The sequence below is a fragment of the Colossoma macropomum genome, unplaced genomic scaffold (genome assembly GCF_904425465.1).
Source record: "Colossoma macropomum unplaced genomic scaffold, Colossoma_macropomum, whole genome shotgun sequence".
In the NCBI taxonomy this organism is placed as follows: Eukaryota; Metazoa; Chordata; class Actinopteri; order Characiformes; family Serrasalmidae; genus Colossoma; species Colossoma macropomum.
In genome coordinates this window covers 2765420-2789660 of record NW_023494797.1, presented here as the reverse complement: position 1 = coordinate 2789660, position 24241 = coordinate 2765420, and the positions used below count along the sequence as shown (strand labels likewise).

General features: G+C 39.4%; 1 protein-coding gene across 1 annotated transcript in view; it reads left to right on the top strand.

Annotated features, from left to right (window-relative positions):
- Nucleotides 1-24241, top strand: part of fto (FTO alpha-ketoglutarate dependent dioxygenase) — a 230536-nt gene that overhangs the window by 99002 nt on the left and 107293 nt on the right. Inside the window, exon 8 of the mRNA XM_036584026.1 lies at nt 3138-3262. Within this exon, the coding sequence (XP_036439919.1) occupies nt 3138-3262 (125 nt within the window). The remainder of the gene's footprint in view (nt 1-3137; nt 3263-24241) is intronic.

The following is a 24241-nucleotide window of genomic DNA, read 5'->3' as shown; positions in this document are numbered from 1 at the left end:
TGGAAACATAAATGATTTGGGCAATATAATCTTTAACCATGTCACATTGAGGGTTTAACAATGTGATTCGAATGTGATTTTTATTTATCAAAGATGTTGATCTTGTGACAAGGCTCTGATAATTTACTGTACACTTACATGACACCAGAATAAGGAAAAAAAAGTTAAAGAAAACCCAAAGTATTTTAGTAAAGTTAATAAAATATGAATAAATGTGTGGAATTTCAAATGTATGGAACTAAGGTTAATTATAGTTCTAGTGCACAAAAAATTATGTGTTTCACATTCCACTGTCTTTTTTACAGTAAGAAATAACAGCTTGGTGGACACCCTAATTTATATGCTTTTATAATTGTTTTTTTTGCTTGCTTATTTATAATTTTATTATTGTATTTCTTTCAGAAAACGAAACTTCTTATCTCAGAAATTTATGGGATTTGTTGGTGACAGTGTGTGCTTTAACTGGCATGGACTCAAAAGTTTGTGCAAAAGCCTCTGATCAGTATCTAAACAGGTGTTGCAATGGAAGGAAGAGTAAAATTTGCTTCATTGTTAATAATCACCTCGATCTAATGTACACTTTCAAATATATATATATATATATATATATTTCATTGTAATATTGTTCATTGTTTTTGTTTTTCAAGATTTTCAAGATTCTAAAACTTTCTGTTGTTTGTTTCCAGGTTTAAAGGACCTCACCTGTGTTTGTCTATCTGTTGTATATATAAATATAAATATAAATATAAACGTATATATTTATATTTATATATTGCTGCTATCAGAAGAAAACCTTGTATCTCCATTTTTCAGTTTTTGACAAAATTTGAAAATGCCTGTAGTCTCACTCACCTGGTCACTCACACACACACACACACACACACACACACCCCTCAGCACTTTAACCTTCTAGTGTTAGAGTTCACATGTGTCATCACCAATTGAGTGGCCTGTCGTATCCATCAGACGATAGGATGCAAATGCGCAAATACACACACATCACCTTTTCTCAAACAGGCTGGAGACGGGCGGCTGGTTGCCAGAGTGACGTTAAGAGAGGAAAAAGAGGGTTTGGATATTATGGGCTGGAGAAAAAGAAGAGGAGAGGAGCGTAACGGACAGAGACGAAAGAATGTGACAGGAAGAGAAGCCGCCTCATAACAAGACGTCAAAGGGAAAGAGGGAGCTTTCAGTCACGAAAGCACATTTAATTTACACGCATAGAGAGCTGTATCCCTGTCTGCCCTTCTCTCACGTTATCCTGTATGGCACCCTCTCACTCTAAGCTGAGCTTGACATCTTGTTGAACAGCTAAATGCTTCTCTATTACATTAGAAGTATGTGTATATCATCAACACACACACATAGTCTGTGTCATTAACATCCTCTGACGTCTCGGTCAATGTAATTTAGTTTCCCTCCTTGATTTGGCAGTACTCTAAATACTTGCTGAGGTTTTGCTATTTGTTCCTGTAGACTGTAACAGCTAGCATGGTTAGTCCAGAATGGATCTGACCTCTGGCCTTAAGGGAATGAGTGTATATTGATTTGTTAAACAGTCAGTAAGGCTAAGTGCTTCCCTCTACAGCTGCTACTAATGCTCACTTTCCTCATTTCCTGATAAGGGTGCTTGTTGTGGGTGGTGTAGATGCTGATGAATTAGTGCTAAAAAGTTTGTGTGGGTACAGTGGACGTTGATTGACTTCAGAGGAAGGATTTCAATCATGTACGTTACTGAAAGTGAGAGAGAGAAGACATGTAAAATTACTTAAAGGGGAGTTTTCAAAACTTTTGTGAATGGCTCAAAAGAAACAAAATTAAGGTTTTGGAGTGGCCAAGTCCAAGTCCTGACTTGAATCCCACTGAGATGCTGTGGCAGTTCATGCTCGAAAACTCTCCAATGTAGCCAAATTAAAACAGTTCTGCAAAGAGTGGGCCAGAATTCCTTTACAGCGATGTAAAAGACTCATCAGTACTTTTTCACAGCACTGTAAATGCAACTTTAAATGTAACTTTACTTTAGGTGAAGTTTTTGTATATAGTTTAACTTGCTGAAAATGATGTTATAGCTTTTGGTTTTGAGTTGAAACAGCTTTTCAACTATAGACATGCCTGAATGCTTTAAAGGTTGAGATTGTACTGGTGAGTGACAGCAGGTCAATGGTTGGTAAATGCAGGTTTGCTGGTTTAAATCTGAGGGACTGCTGGTGTCGACACTGATGTTATAAACCCTTATAGTTACTTGTAACAATATGAGGATGCTTTAGATAAACAAAGTCTGTTCCAATTCCAAAATTCACTATAAAAGTAAACATAAGTAAAATTCTGACATATCTGCTGTGTAAATGTTTGCTTTCACCTTGGTTATATGCCAGCATATCATTTAGTAGTATATCATGTAAATACAATACCAGTTTAATGTTTGGACACACCTGCTCATGAGGGGACTTCTTTATCTTTTAAATATTAGTGAAGACATCAAAAGTACTAACACAATTATTTATGCAGTGGCAAATCAAATCTTACATTTTATATTCTTCAAACACCCCCACCCTTGCCTTGATGCAGCTTTGGTACATGGGATGCTTTTCCAGCAATCTTGAAGAAGTTCCACTTGTGCTGAGCGATTGTTGGCTGCTGAAAAAGTACTTGTTGAGGAGTGATATATATATATATTTTTTTCAATATCTTTAAAAATACATTCATACTTTATTATTCACATTTATCTTAGACATGAGTTTCAAGCATTTAAGCATAGATTTTTAGATGTACATGTTTTTAAGATTATGGAAAACACACATTCATTCAGGTGTGTCGACACTTTTGACCGGCACTGTATTTATATCAGGGATGATTTATATTACAACCAAGAACAACAAAGAACTTGATTTGAACTCAGTTACCTTCATTATGTTGGATATATGTTGATCCTCATAACTCATAACTCATAACTAGTGATTATTCTTAACCCCATCTGTGGGTTAATTTGCAACATTTGCACTTCAGGTTGGATTTAGGGAAGCTGATCTGTATTTAGCAAAAAGCAAAATGTGTTAGGTGCCTCATCTCCTCTACTTTCATGTTGTAATAAACAGTGCATGAAGCCGAAACAAGGCCTGTGTTTATGTGTGTTTTAGACTCAGCTGCTGTTGGCGGTGGTGGAGGATGAGAGCAGTGTTCAGGAGAACAGAAGAGAAATGGCTGAGACTCTGCTGAATGCTCTGACTGACAGACAACAACACAGACAGACCTGGAGGGATAGGTAAGAGTGATGCATGTCTACATACATACACAAACGTGCATATACTCATAACCCCAAAAAGGAGATGAACTAACAATACTGTGTGAAGTAAACCTTTGTGTAACTGTGTCCAACTAAGACAAATGTGGAAAAAAAAAAAAAAAATTTTGAAATGGTGAAAAAATTCACAAACAGTGCCGAAATGCGAAGTACAAATAAAAAATAATGGAATTCACTACCTTGGATAACCAACTGCTCTCTTATGTCAAGGCACATACTGTTTCATGGCACATACAGTAACCAACACTTCAATAAGTTTAAGTACACTGTTTTACACTTTTTGGTTTTGGTGTGTCCTGTAATTTGATTTTTAACAGGCATCTTCATTTAAGTGCACTTCTAATAATTATATTATTATACTTATAATTACTTACATGCTAAATTGCTCTTTTGGAGAATGTTTTGGTGGGAAATCCCTCACAGTGCTTGCTATCTTTCTCTCCCTCTCTTTTTTTCAAATGCACCTACATAAACACACACGTGTGCGCTGATAGCCCAGTGACTTCCTTCCTCAGAGATAAGACTGACTTAGACAGTGCCCATTCATTCAGATAACACATAGCACACACACACACACAGATAACACTGCTGTTTACACTGCACCACTTCTCTCCAATTTTGGTCCCCTCAGGAGCCCACTACTCTTGGACATGTGTACACACACACTGGCATGCCCACCAGGTCAGATTCTTCTGTAAGACATAGCTATCAAAGAGAGCTCATCATCTTCATTAATCCCCGTTAAAGCAGGTCAAACATCTTTCGGTGGGAGTGCATGCATGTGTAACCATTCCAGTGAGGCCTGTGCCCAGAGACATTTAACTGAGTTACAATTGTAGCATACCCCAGTGATGGTACAAACTTGTTTACCATTGGCTTAACAACTTGTCATTCATTTGTTGATTTGTTTCATGTGAACCATAGCGAGACACTAAGATTCACACATGCGAATATAACTGAACTTTTAATCATGTTGAGTTAATTGTAGCCTATTAATACATTGAAGTAAAATGCTGTTGTACATTGTACATTATATTGTATGGTTGAACACGCTTGAGTGGAGGCTTTGGGGCAGACATTTCTCACCCCTTTATGGAAAGCAGCCTATGTTGTGGTATATGTTTTTGACTTCCTTAAACCATAGCGTCAAGTTTCAGACATCAGACAAAGCAGCTTCAGTTCTTTGGAAATACAATGTCCTGTCCCAGCTCTCATACAAGTGGACATCAGACAAAAAGGCATCAGCCTAAGCATCCACACACATTCAGACAAAACAGCCTTGGATGGTAAACTTCATATGACATTCACGATTCCATTCTTTCTTACTAGAATAATTACAGATTTAGATTTGTTATTTTGTGCCCAGATTACAGAAGACAATAAACTTTGACTGCAAATATACTGAACTGCACTATTATTATATTCTTTTATTTGATGAAGATTACGCTTAAACACACCCCCTATCGTTGCGTCTGTGTCCGCATCCGCATTAGAAAAACCACATGATGTTTTGAAGTTTGCTTTTTAGTTTTATGGAGCTTTAAGGCTAAAGTAGCCAATAAGTAACGGAAGCTTATGAACACTTAGCATTATGATCTTTTACTAATAGACCTGCTTATGTGTTTTCTGATACTACGTAACATACTGTTACTGTTACTGTTACTGTTATATGAAAATGGACAAAAGTATGTCACAGCTAAAAACATTTGTAGCAGTCTTGAAGCCTGAATTTTGTTGATTTTCTATTTTTTGTACATTTTTATAAATAACAGTACGTCTTACAGTGTCAGAAACAATATAAGCCACTTTATTTCAGATTACATAACAGCTCAACACACTTTGAGGCAAGTATGTGTTGATTTAGCTACAGGCGCAACATCGGGGGTCATTTATTGGGGCAGTGCCCCAACACACAGTCATAATGCACCACTAAGCCCACTTCTCTTTGCATATACTTCTATAATAACAAGCTCACCTGGTATAAAATGCTACCTTTTATGCATAGCTTCATATATAGCTGCATTTTAGGGGTGTTCAGATGACCCACTCATGATTTAGTCCTGCTGCCAGGCCTGTTTAGGCACATAGTTTTCGGTTTGCTAATGGGTGGCTATAAGCTTCCATTATTCGTTGGCTCATTTAGCCTCATCCAGTGCAAGACTAAAGAAAGGAGCTTCAGAAACCAAACATGTCTTGATGATGTGCTCTATTTTCTGTGAAAGGCAAAATTGTGTGCATTAGATTTTTCACCCAACTGTTCCTTTAAATTGCTTTGAATAGACATTTCCTAAACACACATATTACCTTTGACTAATGTCCATTCAGGCCTGCCTCCCTCCTCTTTGTGTATGTTTCTGTGCGAGTGTTGATGCTTGGCTCTCTCTGCCGTTGGGTCGCTGCATTCTTCGCAGAGGCGTCGAAAGCTGGAGACCAGGCCATGCCTGTCCATTCATCAAGGCAGTGTCTACACATAGAGACACACACACACGCATGCTTTCAGTGCTCCGACCCTGCACACACAAGTTTATTTCATCAGTGGGAGAGATTAGATAGGGTCAGACTTGCTCCCTCACGCTCTCCGTTCTAATGCGTTTGAACCCCCACCCCTCTGCTCTCTATCACTTCCTGCGCCCCCCCATCCTCCCCGCTCAGGCCTGATAACGGAACCTCCCACATTAGCCCTGGGTCTGTGAAGTGCCTGTCAACAGACGAAATTTAAAGGAAAAGAACCACATTGCCCTGCGCGACGTTAAACACAGTGCGATAAGATAGAGCTGATGTTATCTCTGACACATAACACACAGGCAGGGTGACAGTAACATGCTTTTAGCAGTGAGTATATGAAGCATTTATTCTAATTCACTGAATAATTTCATAATCACTTTCAGGATGGTTTCTTTGAATGCTGTTAGCATGAAAGCAGCCCTTCATCACTCAATCATGTGTCATCAAATGGACATGCTCATTTGAAATTATTTCCTTTCAGAAAATCATGCTTTTATTGTCCTTCATAGTTGTTCTTAACAAAAAAACATTTTTTTTCCACCTCAGTAAGCATATTTTTTTTGTGCCAAATGACACTGAGAAATACAGTTTTAATATGCTAAAGTTGTGATGGGGAGGAATATTTGAGGCTAAAGTGGCTTGTTAGCCCTTGATAAACAGAACATTTCAGAACATTTCTGTGAGTATTGCAAGACAAATCATAAAAAACCTGTTTTCTTTGTCTGTTGTGTGATAGGTTGGACATGTTGTGTTTGTCAGACACTGTTAAGGATGGAGAAAATTATCAATGTTAAATACACATAAAGTTTACCACCTTTTGACCTCTTCTGCAGGCTCAAATAATTTCACTTACATATTATATTATGGAATATCACAGCACTGACAGACACTTTATGGCTAAATAAACTGGTGAGATGGAGTTGGGGGAGCAAAAGTAAAGCAAATTATATTTTTCTTAAAATGCATGTTTAGTTTATGCTAATGTTGAAACAGATGTAATTTGCTGGCTGTCTATATGGACCTATAGGTCTGGAAATGGTTAAACAACCGTTTGCTTTTTGTATTAATGTTATTTGTATTTTTGTTAATGTTTTTGTGACCAATTAAACAAATACTGCCCAGATCAACAGCTTTTTAATTCTAACTTTCTCAGTCGCCTGAAACTTTGGCATAGTACTGTACATATACAAGCAAACCTTTTTAAATTACAATGAACATATTTAAGCTTGAAAAACATGGAATTTTAAGTAAGTTTTTCCCTTATACACGGCATCAAACTTGAGCTCAAATGGTACTCTTTTTATAGAATGACTCTGTACATATTTTCTCCCGATTTGTCCCCAGATGATACTAGTATTCTTCTTTTCTTATGCGCTCAAACTACGAAGATAATGTAGCTAACAAGAAAACGCAACATTGAGCAATTAGCATCATGCAAGCTGCATGCCTAAATCATCACACGCGTCTCAGACTGCACTGTGTTATTTCTGACACTATGACATGCACTTTTTTTATTAACATGGACAAAACTACAGACAGTCTAAGCTAATAGTGCTGTTTATAGCTATGCAAAGTATGTTTGTCCATTTATATAGATGACAGGTGGACTAGAAGCTTTGTAACTCTAGTGCAAAACTAAACAGATTTCAGACAGTAAATGTGTCTTGCATTTGGGGTAGGAGAAAATTGTCTTTGATTTCTCAAATGATGGGAATGCAACCACAATATGTTCCTTTAAAGGCCCAGTCAGGAGTTAGGATTAAGGTTAGGGTCAGCTTTTAGTGCTGCAACAACAAATCCTTTTACACAGATTCAGTGACTCTATAGCAACTATTAACTGATTACTATTGTATGTTTACCATGTTTTCTGTAACTAAACTCAGCATCTGTTTCAACACGTCCTTATTGGACCTTTAAACATTAATTCCTCACCACACCTCCTTTGCAAAAACCCTTCCTTGCTGATTCATGCTCCTTATTTGGTGGTGAAAAGCCTAATTGTTTTATTGGTTTAGTATGCAGAGGACTCCGCTTTTCCGATTATGGCCTCCTTTGTCTCGGAGCATAATGGCGTTAAAGTTTGGAGTGTTAAAGCCAGGATGATGGATCGCTGGGGCCGAAGACTCATAAACACAAGCATGGGCCGCCTGATTGATTAAGCCTTCCGAGCTTCTTTCAGACGGCCGTTGTTTCTGAAACAGCGCTTTAAGTGGTGCGGAGTGCAGGGCATGGGGCTGCAGGCTTGAGAGAGAGAGAGAGAGTGAGAGAGAGAGAGAGAGAGAGAATGCTAAATGTGACCGCAGGGGACCTCTTGCTGCTTTATAAGTACTCAGGTTGAATGATGACTTTACTTCCACCACCCTAGTGACCCATCTATTCCCTTAAACTCACTCGCTCATTCATGCCGCTCTCTACTCCCCATTTTCTTACGCACAGATAGATAAATACACACACAGGCATGCATTTCTCTTCCCCCGGTTTGATAGATTCAGAAATCATCCATCCAGGAAAGTCTTACTCCTGGCCATTTTTGTGCAGTTTTGGGGAACTGGTCAATACCTATGTCCTGTTATATTGATTATATTGATTGTTGCCCAGTCGGCTTATTTGAAACTTGAAGAAATCGCTACATTCTCCTATACTTAGAGACAAAGATGCCAAAAATGCTTATTTGGGGTGACGAGAGAGACACTTTCTAAAGAATAGAGATGGCACAACACCACTTTTCCTTTTCAGACAGCAATGCCACTATTCAAACCTTCTACTGTTTCTTCTTTAAACTGATTTAAAATCAGCTGTTTACATTCACGACTCTAATTTGCATTTAGCGCTTTAGCTTGGTGCTAAGGCCCTACCTTGCAGTTTGCGCATTAGTTCATTTTTGCCACGTTAGTTTATGGTTAGTGCGTTAGCTCAGACCTAAGGCTTTAGCTTGTAGACATCGTCTTAGTTCACATTTACTTCATTTTTCTCTCATACTACGCCACATTTGATTTTTATTTGCCTTTAATTTTGTATATTTTTTATTTGTAATAGCGTTTTTTATTTGTAACGGCATTTGTTTAGTGTTTCTATGTTAGTCTGAATGGAACAGCCAACACTGTACTGTGCCTACTATTCTCTATAATGTCCTTTCGTACTATTGAATGTTCTAATAAACTGAAAATGGTAATATCTACTCGTTAACATGAACAATACCCTTATAATAGAAGATCTATAGTAATATTACAGGATTTTCTACAGGATTCCTATAAGAGTCCTATGGTGAATTTGGACATTACTATAGTTTACCACAGGGTCCTACACAAATGATTATAAAAATGCTATAGATTATTACAGTAGATTTATAGAAGTATAATATATTGTTAACATAAGGCACATTTTAGGCTCTCTGCTATGTTGAAAATGTATTCAAAACACAGATGAATTATGAATTTTATTAATTGCTACACCCCTTACTCATGGATATACATGTATATGACTTTATATACAGAGTAATACAGGTTTGTAGCTGTGAGGTTCAAATTTAGGCATGGTTTAATTGTCATTGAATGGGGACAGTAGAGGGCTACTGCAGAGATCAGAGTGATTAAGATTCAGGATTGAGGAGGCAGAGGGGACGGGGGTCTTTGGGCAGTAAAACAACAGGGCTTTGATGTGCTCTGGGTTATGGTAATGCGTGGACAGCTTGTCCTACACCTCTTAGGCCTGCATAGACACGATGTGGTCGAGATAGCTTTGGGCAAAGGTATACACACACACACGCACACTTACACTTTTTTCTCAGGTAGGGCTCATTCTGACAGGCGTTTTGGCCTGTCGCACCTACATCCTGCTCTGTGTCTCTGCATGGGATGACCCCTGAGTGACCTGTGGGGTTCAGAGTGCATTTCTGCGGCCGGTGTGGTGTGTGTGGGGGTGGCAGACGAGGGCGGGGCAGTGATCTGAACAGCTGTGCTGTTTGTAGGGACCGTGCTAACTGCTGTAGACTTTGTAAGGTCATTAGATGATAATAGAAATGATTACTGAATTACATGGGGGCTTAGGAGAGAGAGAGAGAGAGGATTTGATAAATGGCCTGTGAAGGTGCCCATCTGGCCTCTACACTCACTCTCTCTCTCTATTTCTCTCTCTCTCTCTCTCTCTTTCTCTATCTTTCTCTCTCTATTTCTCTCTCTCTGTCTCTCTCTCTCTCTCTTTTTTGTTCTCTCACACTCCTTTTTCTCTTTCTTTCTTTCTGTCTTTCTTTCCACTGTCTTTTTCTCTCTTTCTCTGTTCATTTCCATTTCTTTCTCTTTTTGTTTCTCTTCTCTCTTTCTTTTTTCCATTGCCTTACATCCCTTCTCTCTGCATGTTCCCTTTTTTTCTTTTTCTGTCCTTCTGTCTCACTTTTTCTTTCTCTCAATTTATCATTTACTCACATTGCTCTCTTTCAGTCTCTCTCTCTCTCTCTCTCTCTCTCTCTCTCTCTCTCTCTCTCTTTTTCTCTCCCCTTTCACTTTCTCATTTCTTTACTTTCTTTTTCCATCGTCTCTCTCTCGCTCTCTCCTTCTCTTTCACTTACCATTGCTGTCTTTTCCTTCTTTCTCTCTGTCTCTCTCTGTCTCTCTCTTTCTCTATTTCTTTCACTTTCTCACATTTCTCTCTCTGTTTTTCTCTCATTCCTTTATTCTCTGCATGATCTGTTGGTGTGTAAAGTAAAAGGACCCGTGAATGACTGTGTGTGTGTGTGTGTCTGTGTGTGTTAATGTGCAGTGCCTGACTTGTTGCCCTCTTTTTCTCAATGGAGCTGCAGGAGAGTGGGTAGCCATTGACCTTTGACCTGGCGAGCTGTTGGAGAGCTAGGACTGCGTAAATCAAGTGCTGCTGAGCCGCTGCTGCTCTTTGTAAGATCTGAAAAAGAAACAGATCAGTGTTTTCATTTGTACATCATGTCTGATATAAGTAATCAGACCTCGGTCAGGAATTCAAGCATTGAAGGGCAGTGTGGTCATCCTTAAGAACTACAGACATGTAGCTCATGATTATTAATGAGGACACAGAAACCTTATCCTTTCTGCAGTTATTGCTGTTTTGCTAAGTCTTCAATTTATATTACAGCATTATTTATATGCATTTACATAATTATTAAATCACACAATGGATAATGTCTAATAAGTCCATGAACAAATAAGTGTTTTGCTGTCAGTGGCTTAAACAGTGCATGATTAGAATCAGCTAAGATCTGAATTTGCAGATTTCTGTTCCAAAAAGGTGATGATCGGCCGAGGTATTATTTTAATTTTTGCCATTTTGGGATGTTATTAACGTGAACCAGGTAAATGCATTTGGGCTGTATTTGAATGCTGCTTTGACACCTGTATCACAATGTTCAAGCATACTTATGCTTCACTGTGCTTAATAGCACCTGTCCAGGATGTTTCCTGCTTTCTGCCCAATAACCGCTGGGATAGGCTGCAACACCCCCAGTGACCCAGAAGGATAAGCAGTTTAGAAAATGTGTGTGTGTGTGCGCTTAATGGCCAGTTGCCCTTTTCTTTCTTTAAGGCATTATATTTGATTTCATGTTAAATATGTAGGCAGTTGATTTTTTTTTTTTGTTTAAGAATTTAAAATCCCACTTTGGCCCATGAAAGTGCAAATAATGTTGTTTCCAATAGTATGCAAAAGGTTTGGCACCCCTGGTCAAACAGCATTTTGTTGATTTTCTAAGTGAAGTTAGCATGTCCTCTACAGGGTGTACTCTTCTGCACATTTTAATGCACAATTACTGTTTATTTGCTGAATTTAACATATTGGGGGAAAAATAAAACATAAAATTTAGCCTGTTTCACAGGTAGATACCATATTTAAGTGAATAAGGATGTGTTATTTTCCCTAGAAAATTAATAAAATATATGATTTGACTTGGGGTGTTCAGACCTTTGCATAAGAATATATATTGCAACTTTGGCCAAAAAAAAGTACTGGAAACGTGCTAATATACATCAGGCTGCGGTGTTTCTTTCTCTGTTTTTTTGTTTTTTCACCCATTGGTAAATTTCACTATAAATAAATTGGAATCATTCATACATACACATACCTTCGCACAAATATGCAGTGACTGACACTCCAGCAAACTTGCTTTTCTTTCAGAGTGGTCTTATACACATAGCTCTCGTCCTGTCACTGGGACAGGGGGTATAGAGGGGTGTCTCTGTAGCTGTCAGTCCTGTGACATGGCTTTTGTCCCAGTGATGACTGTGTCCCTCCTATCAGAGCCCTAGTGGACAATAGGCCTGCTGTCCCTGACCAGAAAGAAGAAGATTGTGTATGTCTGTCCTTAATGGAGACGGACACACTCAAGCCTGCTGCAGCAGAGCAGATGACAGGTGGCATTCAGCAGGGGGCAGGGCAGATGACTGCGTACTATAGAGAGCAGAGACAGACACAAACACACAATTAAAGGAATACTTGAGCGAAAAATTAAATGTACACAATTTTCCTATTACCCTATTTCCTATTATTATGTAGTCGATCAGCCAAGAGGAGCTGGCTGCCTGAAGTTTTGCTTATTTAGGCTGGCTTTACACGGTGAAGCTTTCATTCAACTTGTTGTGAGTTGCCTGCAACATTATTTCTGTGCAACTTAAAAACAAACAAAAAAAAAAATTAACAAAAGTTGCATGCAACACAGTTACTCCACTAGCTAGCCAAATTAGCAACTATACATGTTATATGTGAGGTATAATTTACATATTTGCATCTTTTTTGTCATCTTTGTATATATTTTTTGGATTTCTCAGTGCTGTTCTATCCATCCATCCATCCATCCATTCATTCATTTACCATGCAAGCAAGTCTGTTTGGGTTTGCTTAATAATTTGGCACTGTTTGAGGTAGGCCTGTAACAGAGTGCTCTTATTTGGCTAACCATGTGGAAAATAATCACTTTTTTGTCTGGTAATTTTGAGACAGTTTATGACACTCAACACTGAAACTGAGGACAGTGATAGTATGTGAGGTGAAGCTGAATTTTTCTCAAATAAAGCAATAAAGTCTGAAACCTTCTTTTCTGAAGCTATTTTGCTGGAGGCCATTTGTAATGGCCTTTTTGCCTGATGTACGAGAGCTAAAATCTGATGCTGTCATCTGAGGATGCCCTAACGCACACTGTACCATATAGGTGGCTTTTTGTACAGGCATGATGTCTACCTGCTGCACTGTGTTCAACCAGTGCAGCTCAACAGCCACGTCCCTGCAACACTGCGAGGATGGGCAGCTGATGATGGAACGGCATGCACAGATACACTCTCACATGCACACAGTCCATCTTCTGTGTATGTTACGTCTTTTTTCCTGAAGTCTTTTTGTCTTACTCTTGCAGTGAAAGTGTAAGAAACCAAGAGCCACGTGGATGCTAAAAGGCTAGTCTGCGAACCAGCGCTTTGCCTCATCATGTCCCACCCACAATTATTTCATGCCTGTTTCGCTCAGAAATACGTCACCTTGAGCAAGAAAAATGTGTTCTGATTTCCAGTTCACTATTAAGGCATGAGGGATGATTTAGACATGCAGTTTTCACAATTGGAAAGTGTACACTTCCATTGCTTGTAAGTTATAGTAAGTTAATTATATTAACAGAGCTCCATTGCAACACTAACACTGATTGACTACATTAAGTGTAAGGGGAAGAAATGTGTACATTAGACTTTTTGTGGAACTATCATGTTTTATATTAGTCTGAATTATTCTAAGTTGTACAGACTCACATTTTATTTTTTGTCATTGCAGTTCTAGACAAAATTAAGACCTATTTCACATTGCACACGCTTCTCGCCTACTCACAAATACAGTGTGAGGGCAAAGAGGGAAAACACAATGTATCATCCTCAGGTCATGTGCTGGGTGTTTTACTTGGCATTGACTGCACCATTTACAGACTGTGTTGGCTGTAACTGTACTCATGATACCTCGGGGTACTAAGCTTACAGGCAAACACCTGTGTCTGTCGTTTGGAACACACACACATACGAACACACACACACAAACACGCAAGCTGCTATTTACTCGCCATAGTATGCTCTGAAAGAAACAAATCAAAAAGGCATGTTGTGTGTCTATGTGTGTGTGTGTGTATGCTCCCTGGCGCTACTATGTCTTTCATCATTGGCAAGGCTATAATTAGCATGAAAGTGATGGTTACATTTAAAAAGCTGTTGTCTAATTTGTCTGCCTTTATCGAAACAAACACGTGCAGTCCCACCCTGATGCTGTTTGTGTGATAGGAGACAGCCTTCAGAGCAACTGAGGTCGTAAATGACTGATTCTGCTCTGCCAAAACCACCGTTTAATAATCATAAAACGATGCACGACATAATTCACAGCTGCCAGACTACCCACGCCCTGTCTGTCTCACGCTAAGCACAATCCCAGCAGCTTCCATCGAGGTAATGTCAGGGCGCTCTCACCTTCATGCTGCACAGTGGGTATGATGTTCTTCGGATCATATGCATAACCTTTCTTTCTCCAAACATGACGAGCTGAATTACTGCCAAAGAGTTTAATTTTTGTTTCATCTGATAAGATTAATGTGCTCTACTAATGTGATAAGACTAATGTGCATATCTTAGTTTTGCATGGGGTGTGAAAATAGAGATGATTGCAGCACAATTCATGCTTATTGTTCTCTGTGTAAGTGTTGTTCTTACCACTTTCAGGTTATGCATGCTTTTTCTTTTCTTTGAGTAACTGCCAGATTCTGTCTTACCTTCCTGTTGTGGTTTCATTAACTTTTCACTTGCACACTATCAAACCAGTTGTACTGACAGGGATGTTTCATAGTTATTTAATTGTATTGTTCCTGAGAACTTTAGGAAGCTCCTTCATCTTCACCATCATCTTCCCAACCAATGGCAATGACTTTTATACGGATGCAATTGACATGATAATCTTTTTTGCAGCTTTAATGTCTAGAACTTGATTTATTTCATTCTTATGATGCCTATACGGTACGAGTGGATGTCCACTCACTGTTTAAGCTATTAAACACACCTACATTGTTGGTCCACCTTGTAGATGTGAGGTCAGAGACAATATGACAAGTTTGTGGTTTGTGTTAGTCATCCTCTTGTCCTTTATAAGTGGTCACCTGACACTGTTGGCTGGATATTTTTGGGTGGTGGACTACTCTCAGTCCAGGAGTAACACTGAGGTGTTTAAAAACTCCAGCAGCACTGCTGTGTCTGATCCACTTGTACCAGCGCAACACAGACTAAAACACTGCCACCACATCAGTGTCTGTGGGGGTCCTGACCATTGGTGATATAAAAGAGGGGTTAACAAAGTATACAGAGCAACAGATGGACTGTAATTGTAGAACTACGAAGTGCACCTGTATGTTAAGTGGAGCTGATAAAATGGACAGTGAATATACACATATATATTTTTAAGTTTTAATACTTTTATCAATTTTATGGCTACAAAAAAGTACAAAAAACAACAAAAACAAAAGCGCCTTCACTGTCCCTCACTGTACACCGATCTGCTGAGGCGTTTTACAGCTGTGTGCAGGAAAAAGAAACACTCAATTTGTACGTCTGCATGCATTACGACAAACAAGTAAATAGACACAAACACAAACCGCATGCCAAATAACATATACATGTACTGTTCCACAATGATGTACACATTCTCCTGTTTCCGACGTGGCATGCTCTGAAATGTTAGGACGGATAAGGCCCTTTCCCTGTTTTCACGTTTAACTCTCTGTTTTGTGGCAAAACTCTAAACACCATCTTACCATAGGACATGATTCAGCACATTGCCTACTCGTGTAAAACACCCCAACCCTAGCCTTGCCCCACTAAAAGAGAGAGGAATAAAAATCGTTTCTGGCTTTAATTGCTTGTGGGGCTTAATGAAAACAGTCATTTCATAATTATGCTTTTCGCAGTAAGAGTTTTGGCCGGATAGCAATTAAACGAGCCACAGGCTTTTAGGGCCCATGAATGCAGTGCTAATGTTGCCAGAAACCCTGCTTTAATATGGAAACATAGCTGGAGAATGCAAGAGCTTAACCAGTTTGGGGAAAAGTGGAGGATTCCCAAAAGAGGCGAACCCAAAGAACACAGCCCACAGGCATGATGGAGGAGGAAGGATGTGTGAACAAGGATTTGGCCTGTCAGTATTTCTGTTCTAGCACCAATCCCTTTTCCTACCGCTTCTGCCTAACCGATGGAATTAGACGTTACTGTATAAAGCATGTCTCTCTGAATGAGATTCAGTGGCATTTTCTCTTGTTCTTGTTAACTAACATGCTATACTTTTGTTATCAACGAAAATCAACACTTTATTAATTCATTCACTCTACTATCATCCAGTACTGAGTTATGTTTCAAATCTGGGTGGCAGATCTGGCGCAGTGGTTAGTGCTGTCACAGCAAGACGGGCCTGTGTTCGATTCCCCGGCCTGGCAACCAGGGTCCTTTCTGTGTGGAGTTTGCAGGTTCTCCCTGTGTCTGTGTGGGTTCTTTCCAGGTGCTCCAGTTTCGTCCCACAGTCCAAAGACATGCAGTCAGGCAAATTGGAGACACTAAAATTGCCCCTAGGTGTGAATGTGTATGTCTGTGATGGACTGGCGACCCATCCAGGGTGTTTCCTGCCTTCTGCCCAATGACCGCTGGGATAGTCTCCAGCATCCCTCATGACCCAGGAGGGAAAGCGACAGATTGTGTGTGTGTTTGTGTGTTCCAAATCTCCATCAACTCAAAAGAGATTAAAGTGTAGCATTAGGATGCAGTATTTGTAATTGACAATATTAATACCAGGAGAGAATGATGAGATAATTACTGGAGGTGTGCTTCAGTTTGGTAAGCCTTTTCCTCCCCAATCACAGCTGTCCAGTTAGCAAGCAGTGAACTAGAATGATCAGGCATTATTTATTTGCATATTGTTTTGCGTTCCTTTCACATTCCTTGTTTGTTCAGAGCATTGTTGTCCAGAAAATATGTAAGTGCATTGTTTTGGTTGCAGGCTCGGCTGAGGGTTTAGTGTTTGTTTTAGTGGTAGGCCCCGGGGAGGGAATGGGCATTGAGTTAATAACAGCCCCGGGCAGGGTGGGAGTTTGGTAGGCAGCATTCGGTTCCACAGCTGTGTGTGCAGGGATCAGGATGATGGGTCTCAGAGCAGTTCAGATGGATCTCTCAATTATTCCTTTAACTAACGTCTGTCTCTAACCAGCTCCGCAGAGAGGATTCTGTGCTATTAGAGCACTTGTTCTTCTCTTGCTCTCTATGTCTATGCCTCTCTCTCTTTCTCGCTCCCTCTCTTCTCTCTCTTTCTCACTCTCTATCAGTAGTATCTCTTTCATTTCTTGTCTTCCTCTTTCTTTCTTATTTCTTCACTCTCTTTCTTTGTCTCTCCCTCTCTCTCCCCTGTCTCTCTCTCTCTCTGCCTCTCTCTCTCTCTCTGCCTCTCTTCCCTTGCTTTACATCTCTCTCTCTCACTCTGTATCTTAATCTCTCTTTCTCTCTCTCTCTCTCTCTCCCCCTCCCTCGCTTTCTCTCGATTATATATCTGTATCTCTGTATCTCTTTCTGTATCTAACTCTCTTTCTCTCTTGCTTCTCTCCCTCTCTCTTGCTTGTATTTATATCTCTCTCCCTCTCTTTCTTTATCTTGCTTATATCTGTATCATTTTCTGTCCTTCTCTCTGTCTCTCTCTGTCTCTCTGTCTCGCTCTCTTTTGGTTGTTATCTCTTTTGTTCGGTCTCTCTGGCTCTCTCTGAGGATTTTTGGGGAGATAGAATGGGATGGGGAAGTGTGTGTGTGTGTGTGTCTGTGTGTGTGTGGCTGTGTGGTAATGATGGTGTTAGCTTTCCGTAATCTCCCTCTCCTCTCACACACGCTTCCCTCTCTGCACAGTGTTAATTATATGTAACGGGGATCTTCATGGCGAGCATATTGTGTGTGGCGGGCTGCGGCGGGGTTATGAATGATGCGGAGTGTGAGGAGATAGTTATGAAAATTTCATCTGTCTGGCGTGGCGGCTGCAGCTGCTGCTGTCAGTGTCCGCACCGAGGAGAAATTACAGCAGGTCAAAACAGTCACAGAGAGAGAGAGAGAGAAAGAGAGAGAGAGAGTGGAGCATCAGCATGGCCCTGTCACACACACACACACATACGAGCTCGACACAGGCACTCCCACAGCTGTCTGTGTTCATTACTAAACTTACACCGGGAAGCAGTGGAGAGGTGGAGCAGACCTTTATACCTCACCTCCACCATCATCTACTGTGTGTGTGTGTGTGTGTGTGTGTGCATGTGCACAGGTGTCCTATAACAGCTTAATGTGCATGGTACATGTACAGTACTGTGCAAAACTTGTAAGCTTCTTAGGAATGTATATTTAAAAGCTGTTTATTTTAGCAGTAAGAGTTTATTTGCTCAGAAAAACACAAATATTACAATAAATACAAATTACATTAACATGGTAAGTCGTGATTTTATGTATGTTAATATGTTTGCTTAACCTTTCCTCTAGAAATCCCAGTATTGTTTGTAGGAAATATCGTTTGATGAAATTTAACAAATCCATGTAACACCTGGGGGTGTCAAAAAGAAAACTGGACCCAAATCTGTGTCTTCTGACCAGCTTAAAAGATCACATTTGCTTTTTAAGAAATTTTGGATTTTGGATTTGGATTTTTGGATTGGAGTTTGGATTTATTCTTGTGTTATGTAGTGTTTTCATAGGCAAAAACACACTTACTGCAAGGATAAATGTTTTTAAAAAAAATGCTGTAATGCCTCTTGCACACAGTACTGTGTGTGTGTGAGAGAACACACTTTTCTTACATTTTTCTTTGTCTCCTTACAAAATGTTCAATTAAATTTGTTCATTTACTTTTTTCCATGGTAAATTTTTTTGTGTCTGCAAAACATAACATACTCCATACATACATATTATACATAAAATATAAGCAGAAAATATATCTTTAACAGAAGCTTCAATATCTAAATACAGTATAACGTTTTTCAATATTTAGTCTGTCTTTGCCTTTATTACAGCTTCCATTCTTTTTAAGAGACTTTCTTTCAGTTTTTCAATGAAATTCTGATCAGAAATCAGACTCTTCATCCGTAAAACCTTACTCCACATCTCTGATGTCCAGTTTTGGTGTTTTAGTGCAAATATACTTATTTTTTGTCTGCTTTCTTTTCTCAGAAACAGCTTCTTGACAGCAACGCATCCTTTCAGACCCATAGCATTGAACCAGAAAATATGTGAATTTTTTTTAAAACTGAAGAAAGAGTGGAGATCGATTTTCTACATCTCTCAAGCTCTCTCATGAAAGCTTTGAGTGACAGTTTTGATGATCTACCAGATTGTTGTCAGGTTGTTAGGAGTCCCATTTCTCTGCGTCTTTTAATAATTTTTTGAACTCTACTTTTGGAAACTCCTATCGTTTTTTAAATATTTTCCTTTGACGTGCCCCTGCATTATGCAAATAGATTATCGCATGTCTAATCTCCTCAGAAAAACCTCCTGAAAAATGAATAACTTGTACTTAGTGGTCATAATGACTGGTAATTAAACAAATGAAAGGGTGGTCTCTGACTGCACAGCACTGTAAGTTATAAAATTTCATTACTGTTTATTTGGAGGAAAGATCACCTGATTCTGATTTTGGCCGATTCCGATCATGCATCCCTAGTTCCATCATAATTGGTTGAGTGTGTGAGACAAATGAGAACAACTGTGCTGAATCTCACTGTTGCTCATTTGCCACTTTCTGACATCCCTAATAATGGCTTTTTCCCGCTTGCCTCAGTCCCCATGTCTCACAGTTTAACGAGACGTCTCCGTTTAGCTCTGTCTCTTCAGCTAACTGCAGCTTCCAGAGAATTCTATTAGCCCGAGCAGCATCTGTTAATTACACTTCTACACAGCCTCGCTCTCAGACAAATGATGAACTGGGCTACAGCTGTAGCGCGCAGCGATAGGCGGCGTTTTCTCTCCCTGCTACACAGCCACTCTCAGAAATGGGTCATCAATCCGCCGGCGATAAATGTCTTTGCTAGGTAATGAGTGTCTTATCAGGCCTGGATTAGCCCAGATACTTTTTTTTTGTAATTAGTGAAACAACGCGGTTCTCAGGCAGCGTTTGGCCGTGTTTTACCACTCTCTGAATTGTGTGTGAACTTTTGCAGAGGATGAAAAGAACCGGTCCACGAGGAATCACAGCATACGGCGTGATCGGGAATGAAAAGAGAGAGCTAAGCCTGGGCCGTGCGGCGTGCAGAGAGATGTGAAATGAACTGAGGTGTTATGAGAGAGACCCGGTGCTCTGGATTCTGAGAGTAATGCACACAAAAAGCAATTAAAGGCAGGCTGTGAGATAGGCGAGAGAGACAATACGCTGGTGCTGTACAGTGCACATCATGTTTTCTGTCCATAACCCGCTGTAGTTATTACTACTATTACATAGTTAGTAACACAATTCATTATAATTACACTCTGTGCGCTTTCTGTATTGACAGGTTCGAGTCTGCACTTCTTTTCGATCGTTTCCAGTTTTTAATAATGCTTTTGCACATCTTTGCAATAAATAATTTTGCTTTCAACAGATTTTCTCCACTTGTTACCAATGAGAAATAATTAAAGGGGAATTCCACCAGTTTTTCAGAATTCAGTTGGAACACTGAGTTGTTAAATTTGAAGTGGTAACTTGTTGAGGAACTTAGCAACTCAAATTTCTTTACAAAAGTGATGATAGGAACCAGGAATCATGATGTCTACAACACAAATATAGCCCTTTAATTTGCTTACAAAAATCAATAATTTATCTTATATGTGTTCTGGGTTTTTACATGTAATGTAAACAAAATAGTGGTAAATCTGAAAAACACATTTTCCTTTAGGTACTGTTTTGCTTTGTAATGCTTAGCAAATACCAGTCCATTCTGAATGTATTAAAAGGTCAACATATTATTTAAAAATAATCATAAAATGATGTCTCAGGCACTAAATGGCATTTGTAACCATTTCATGTAATAGGTGTCTATGAAGTAGATTTGAACTTCTGGTTCCTCCACTGTGACTCAATAACTCTCTAGAATGGTGCGTTTCATATCAAACCACACTGAATAATGATTTAATTATGCAGAAACCTTGTAAAATCAGGTAAATCCCCCTTTGATATGAAATTTAGGGCTGTGACCATTAGTCAACAGTGTTGATTAGTCATTGATGCTTTAATTTTGTAAAAAAAAAAAAAAAAAGTTGATATGTTGTTTACTTAAAAGTAGTACAGCCCTATAGTACAGTGCTATATAATATTCACATAATACAGTCATACCAACAGATTGCAGTATGCTACAGAAAGTAAAGGGGGCGATGAGGTTTCTACTGTTTTGTTGCACCATAAAATTTTGTCTTTAAATCTTCTAAAAAATTGTCTCACAAATGAATGAATATGGCACTGTGATGGTGGCAAACCTAGAGGAAACCACACAAGGCATAAAGATTCAATGAGATGACTGAGTGAATAATACGAATAGATATTGATTACAGAAATAATCATTGACACAGTTGGAGCAATAATAATATTTGAACATGCTTTTCTCATCGTCTATGGTAACTGCAGCTCCTAACTTCTAGCATGGCACACCGGACGCGCCATGCGTACCAGCCGTACCACAAGGAATGTACCCCATTGAGAGCACTAATAAAAATCAAAGTCAAGTTCATTTTATATTCTATTTGTATAGATTGAATGGAATAAAACTTTTAACATCATTTACAGTTCATCAGTAAGCTAACTCTGCACAAACAAGGTGAAAAAAAGACTTGACTCATAATGTTGTATTAGCGGTTTGTCCTTTTCAGCATGTAGAATCTGAGCTTTCTGTGTGCTACTCTGTTTTCTATCACTGTATAAAATATGCACAAGGATCCTTCTAGGTTGAATGCGCTGTGGTTTTCTGAGCAAGCATGTGAGCTCATTCAGAACAGAATTCAGATCAGCAAGTGCTTATTGATTTGTTTAATCAGAGTAATTATAAAGCGCAAAAAGGTTTGAATTTTTGGTTTTGTAAGATCATGTTTTTTACATAATGCAACTGCAGCTTTCAGAAATCGCATTATTACCAAAAACAGTAGATAAAACAAAATAGCCAGTTTTTGAACGATTGAATAGAATGAATTTGAGCTTTCGGACACTGCAAGACGGAACGTTAAAAGTGTTATGATGGCCTGTATTGATTTGACTTTGTCAAGATGCAGCCATGTGTCATCTCACTTCTTGTCTCTACCATGTTTACTTGCATTTTCTCTGCTTAGGTGAAGGTTTCGCTCATACACTGCTTTCTTCTGCACATCTTCTGTGCATTATCTACATCCTCAGGCCCTCCTCACCCACACAGCCTGCAGTCTGCCTTCCAGTGTGTGTTCTGAGGTCATGCGACCGATGGTGAATTGCCTGTGGGAAGAAGAGAATCTCCTTCTTCCGCTTTCTTTACTCTTTCTTTTGCCACTGTCAGTCTGCGACTCATTGTCATTCCCTTTACACTCCTCTTCTGTGCTGGAGGGATCTTTTATTTTTATGTGCTCTCTGTCTTTTCTCTCCCACTCTGCGTCCCACACACACAGTCTCTTTCTTTTTAGCATCATGAAATCACAATGCGGCACATTCGGCCTGAGGTGGAACTATTCACCATGCCGTTTGACATAGAGGAGCTGAATTCCTGCCGCACACCGCTAACTAAATAGCCCTTCGAGCTCCAGCGGCCATCACTGCGCTCACGCACGCAGCACCCCCCCGGCACACAATCTCGGCCTTATCCGACATTTATGGTCCTCTAAACTACACTAGCGGGTCCACTAAAGACATCTTGACGAATAAAGCCATCAGGCCGTCCAGTGCATTAGAAAGCCTCTCAGCATTGTTATTGATACTTTACGAGGACATTTTTACCTCCGCCGGTTTTATTTCTTTCCCTCCAACTTTCTCTGTAAAGTGAAAATGATTAATCTAATTTTGAGTTGATGGCAGAAATGGGGAAAATAAAATCCTGAAGATAATGTGCCGGCACTGTGGCACAGGCAGAAACGAGACATGAGTCACTCGCTAATGCTAACTGGGAGTTTTTTTTTTTTCTTCTGCTGTGGGCCCTTTGTGTTTGGCTCTGTGACTTGCTGAGCGTAGGCCCGCTTTGCTGCCATAGCGAAGCTGTCACATTCATGGGCAGATGCAGCAGCAGGGCTTGCTTTAATGGCAGCTGATTAGGAGAGACTTGCATGCCAAGCTTATTAACCGCTCGGCCTGACAGCAGCATTTGCTACACTAGCAAACTGGCATTAAGATGGGCATACGCACCTGAGAGAGAAAAAAATGGATAAATAGAGCACAGATTCCTTCCTGGTTTCTGCCCTAATAATGTTAATAATAGTAATAATGATAACAGTTATAATACATTACACTGTACATCCAAACGTTTGTACTAACCTGCTCCTCCAGCGTTTCTTCTGAAAGGGTATTAATAGGGAGTTTGTCCCCCTTTGCTGCAGTAACAGCCTCTACTCTCCTGGGAAGGCTTTATGCTAGATATTGAAACATGGTTGTGAGGATTTGATTGCAGTCAGTCACAAGAGCGTAAGTGAGGTCAGATATTGATGTTGGATCATTAGTTTTGGATCACAAACTCAAATCCAACTCATCCCGAGGTTTTGGAAGGGGCTCCATCCCCCCAGAGAATGACTTGTACTATTCCAGTGCTGGTGGCTTTATACTCATCTTGCTGACACTTGACATTGGGCCTGGTAACCTTAGGCTCATGTGCGGTTGCTCCAGAGCATCATATACTATTGGCGGAGCTTTTCTATGGAGATTGTAGAAGCTATGTTTGCACAAATCAATGGCTGTGTCAGCAGTCTTCTTGCATAGGGACTTCATAATACATGCATAAGCATTGAGTGATAAATAATATTTAAAAAGCAATATGTAAGTATATGTTTATGAACAGCTTATTTCAGTATTCGCAAATGCATTTAATGAAGTATAGCATTCATTTTTGAGTATTTGGACCTAAGTAAGACTTTATTTGAAGGTTACCTGCATAGAGACTGCATAGAGACACATGCAAAAGCACTGAATAAAATAATTAAAAAGCATCATTCACAAGTTGTTTTTTTGATGTTGATTGATTAAAATGACAGGTATTTATTCTATTTATAACACTATTGTGAAGCATCTTTCCTGAGTAATGGAATATTATGTGAATTTTGCCTACATAAGAACTTTATAACACATGCATAAGCATTAAACAGCTTGTGTCAGTATACACAAGAAGATAAGAGATAAGAGTTTTCTGAAGCAAATGACACTGTATTGGCCCAAGGAAAATGAGTATGTATGAAAAAGTCTCTACCACACCCCATTTTATTGGTGTAATGA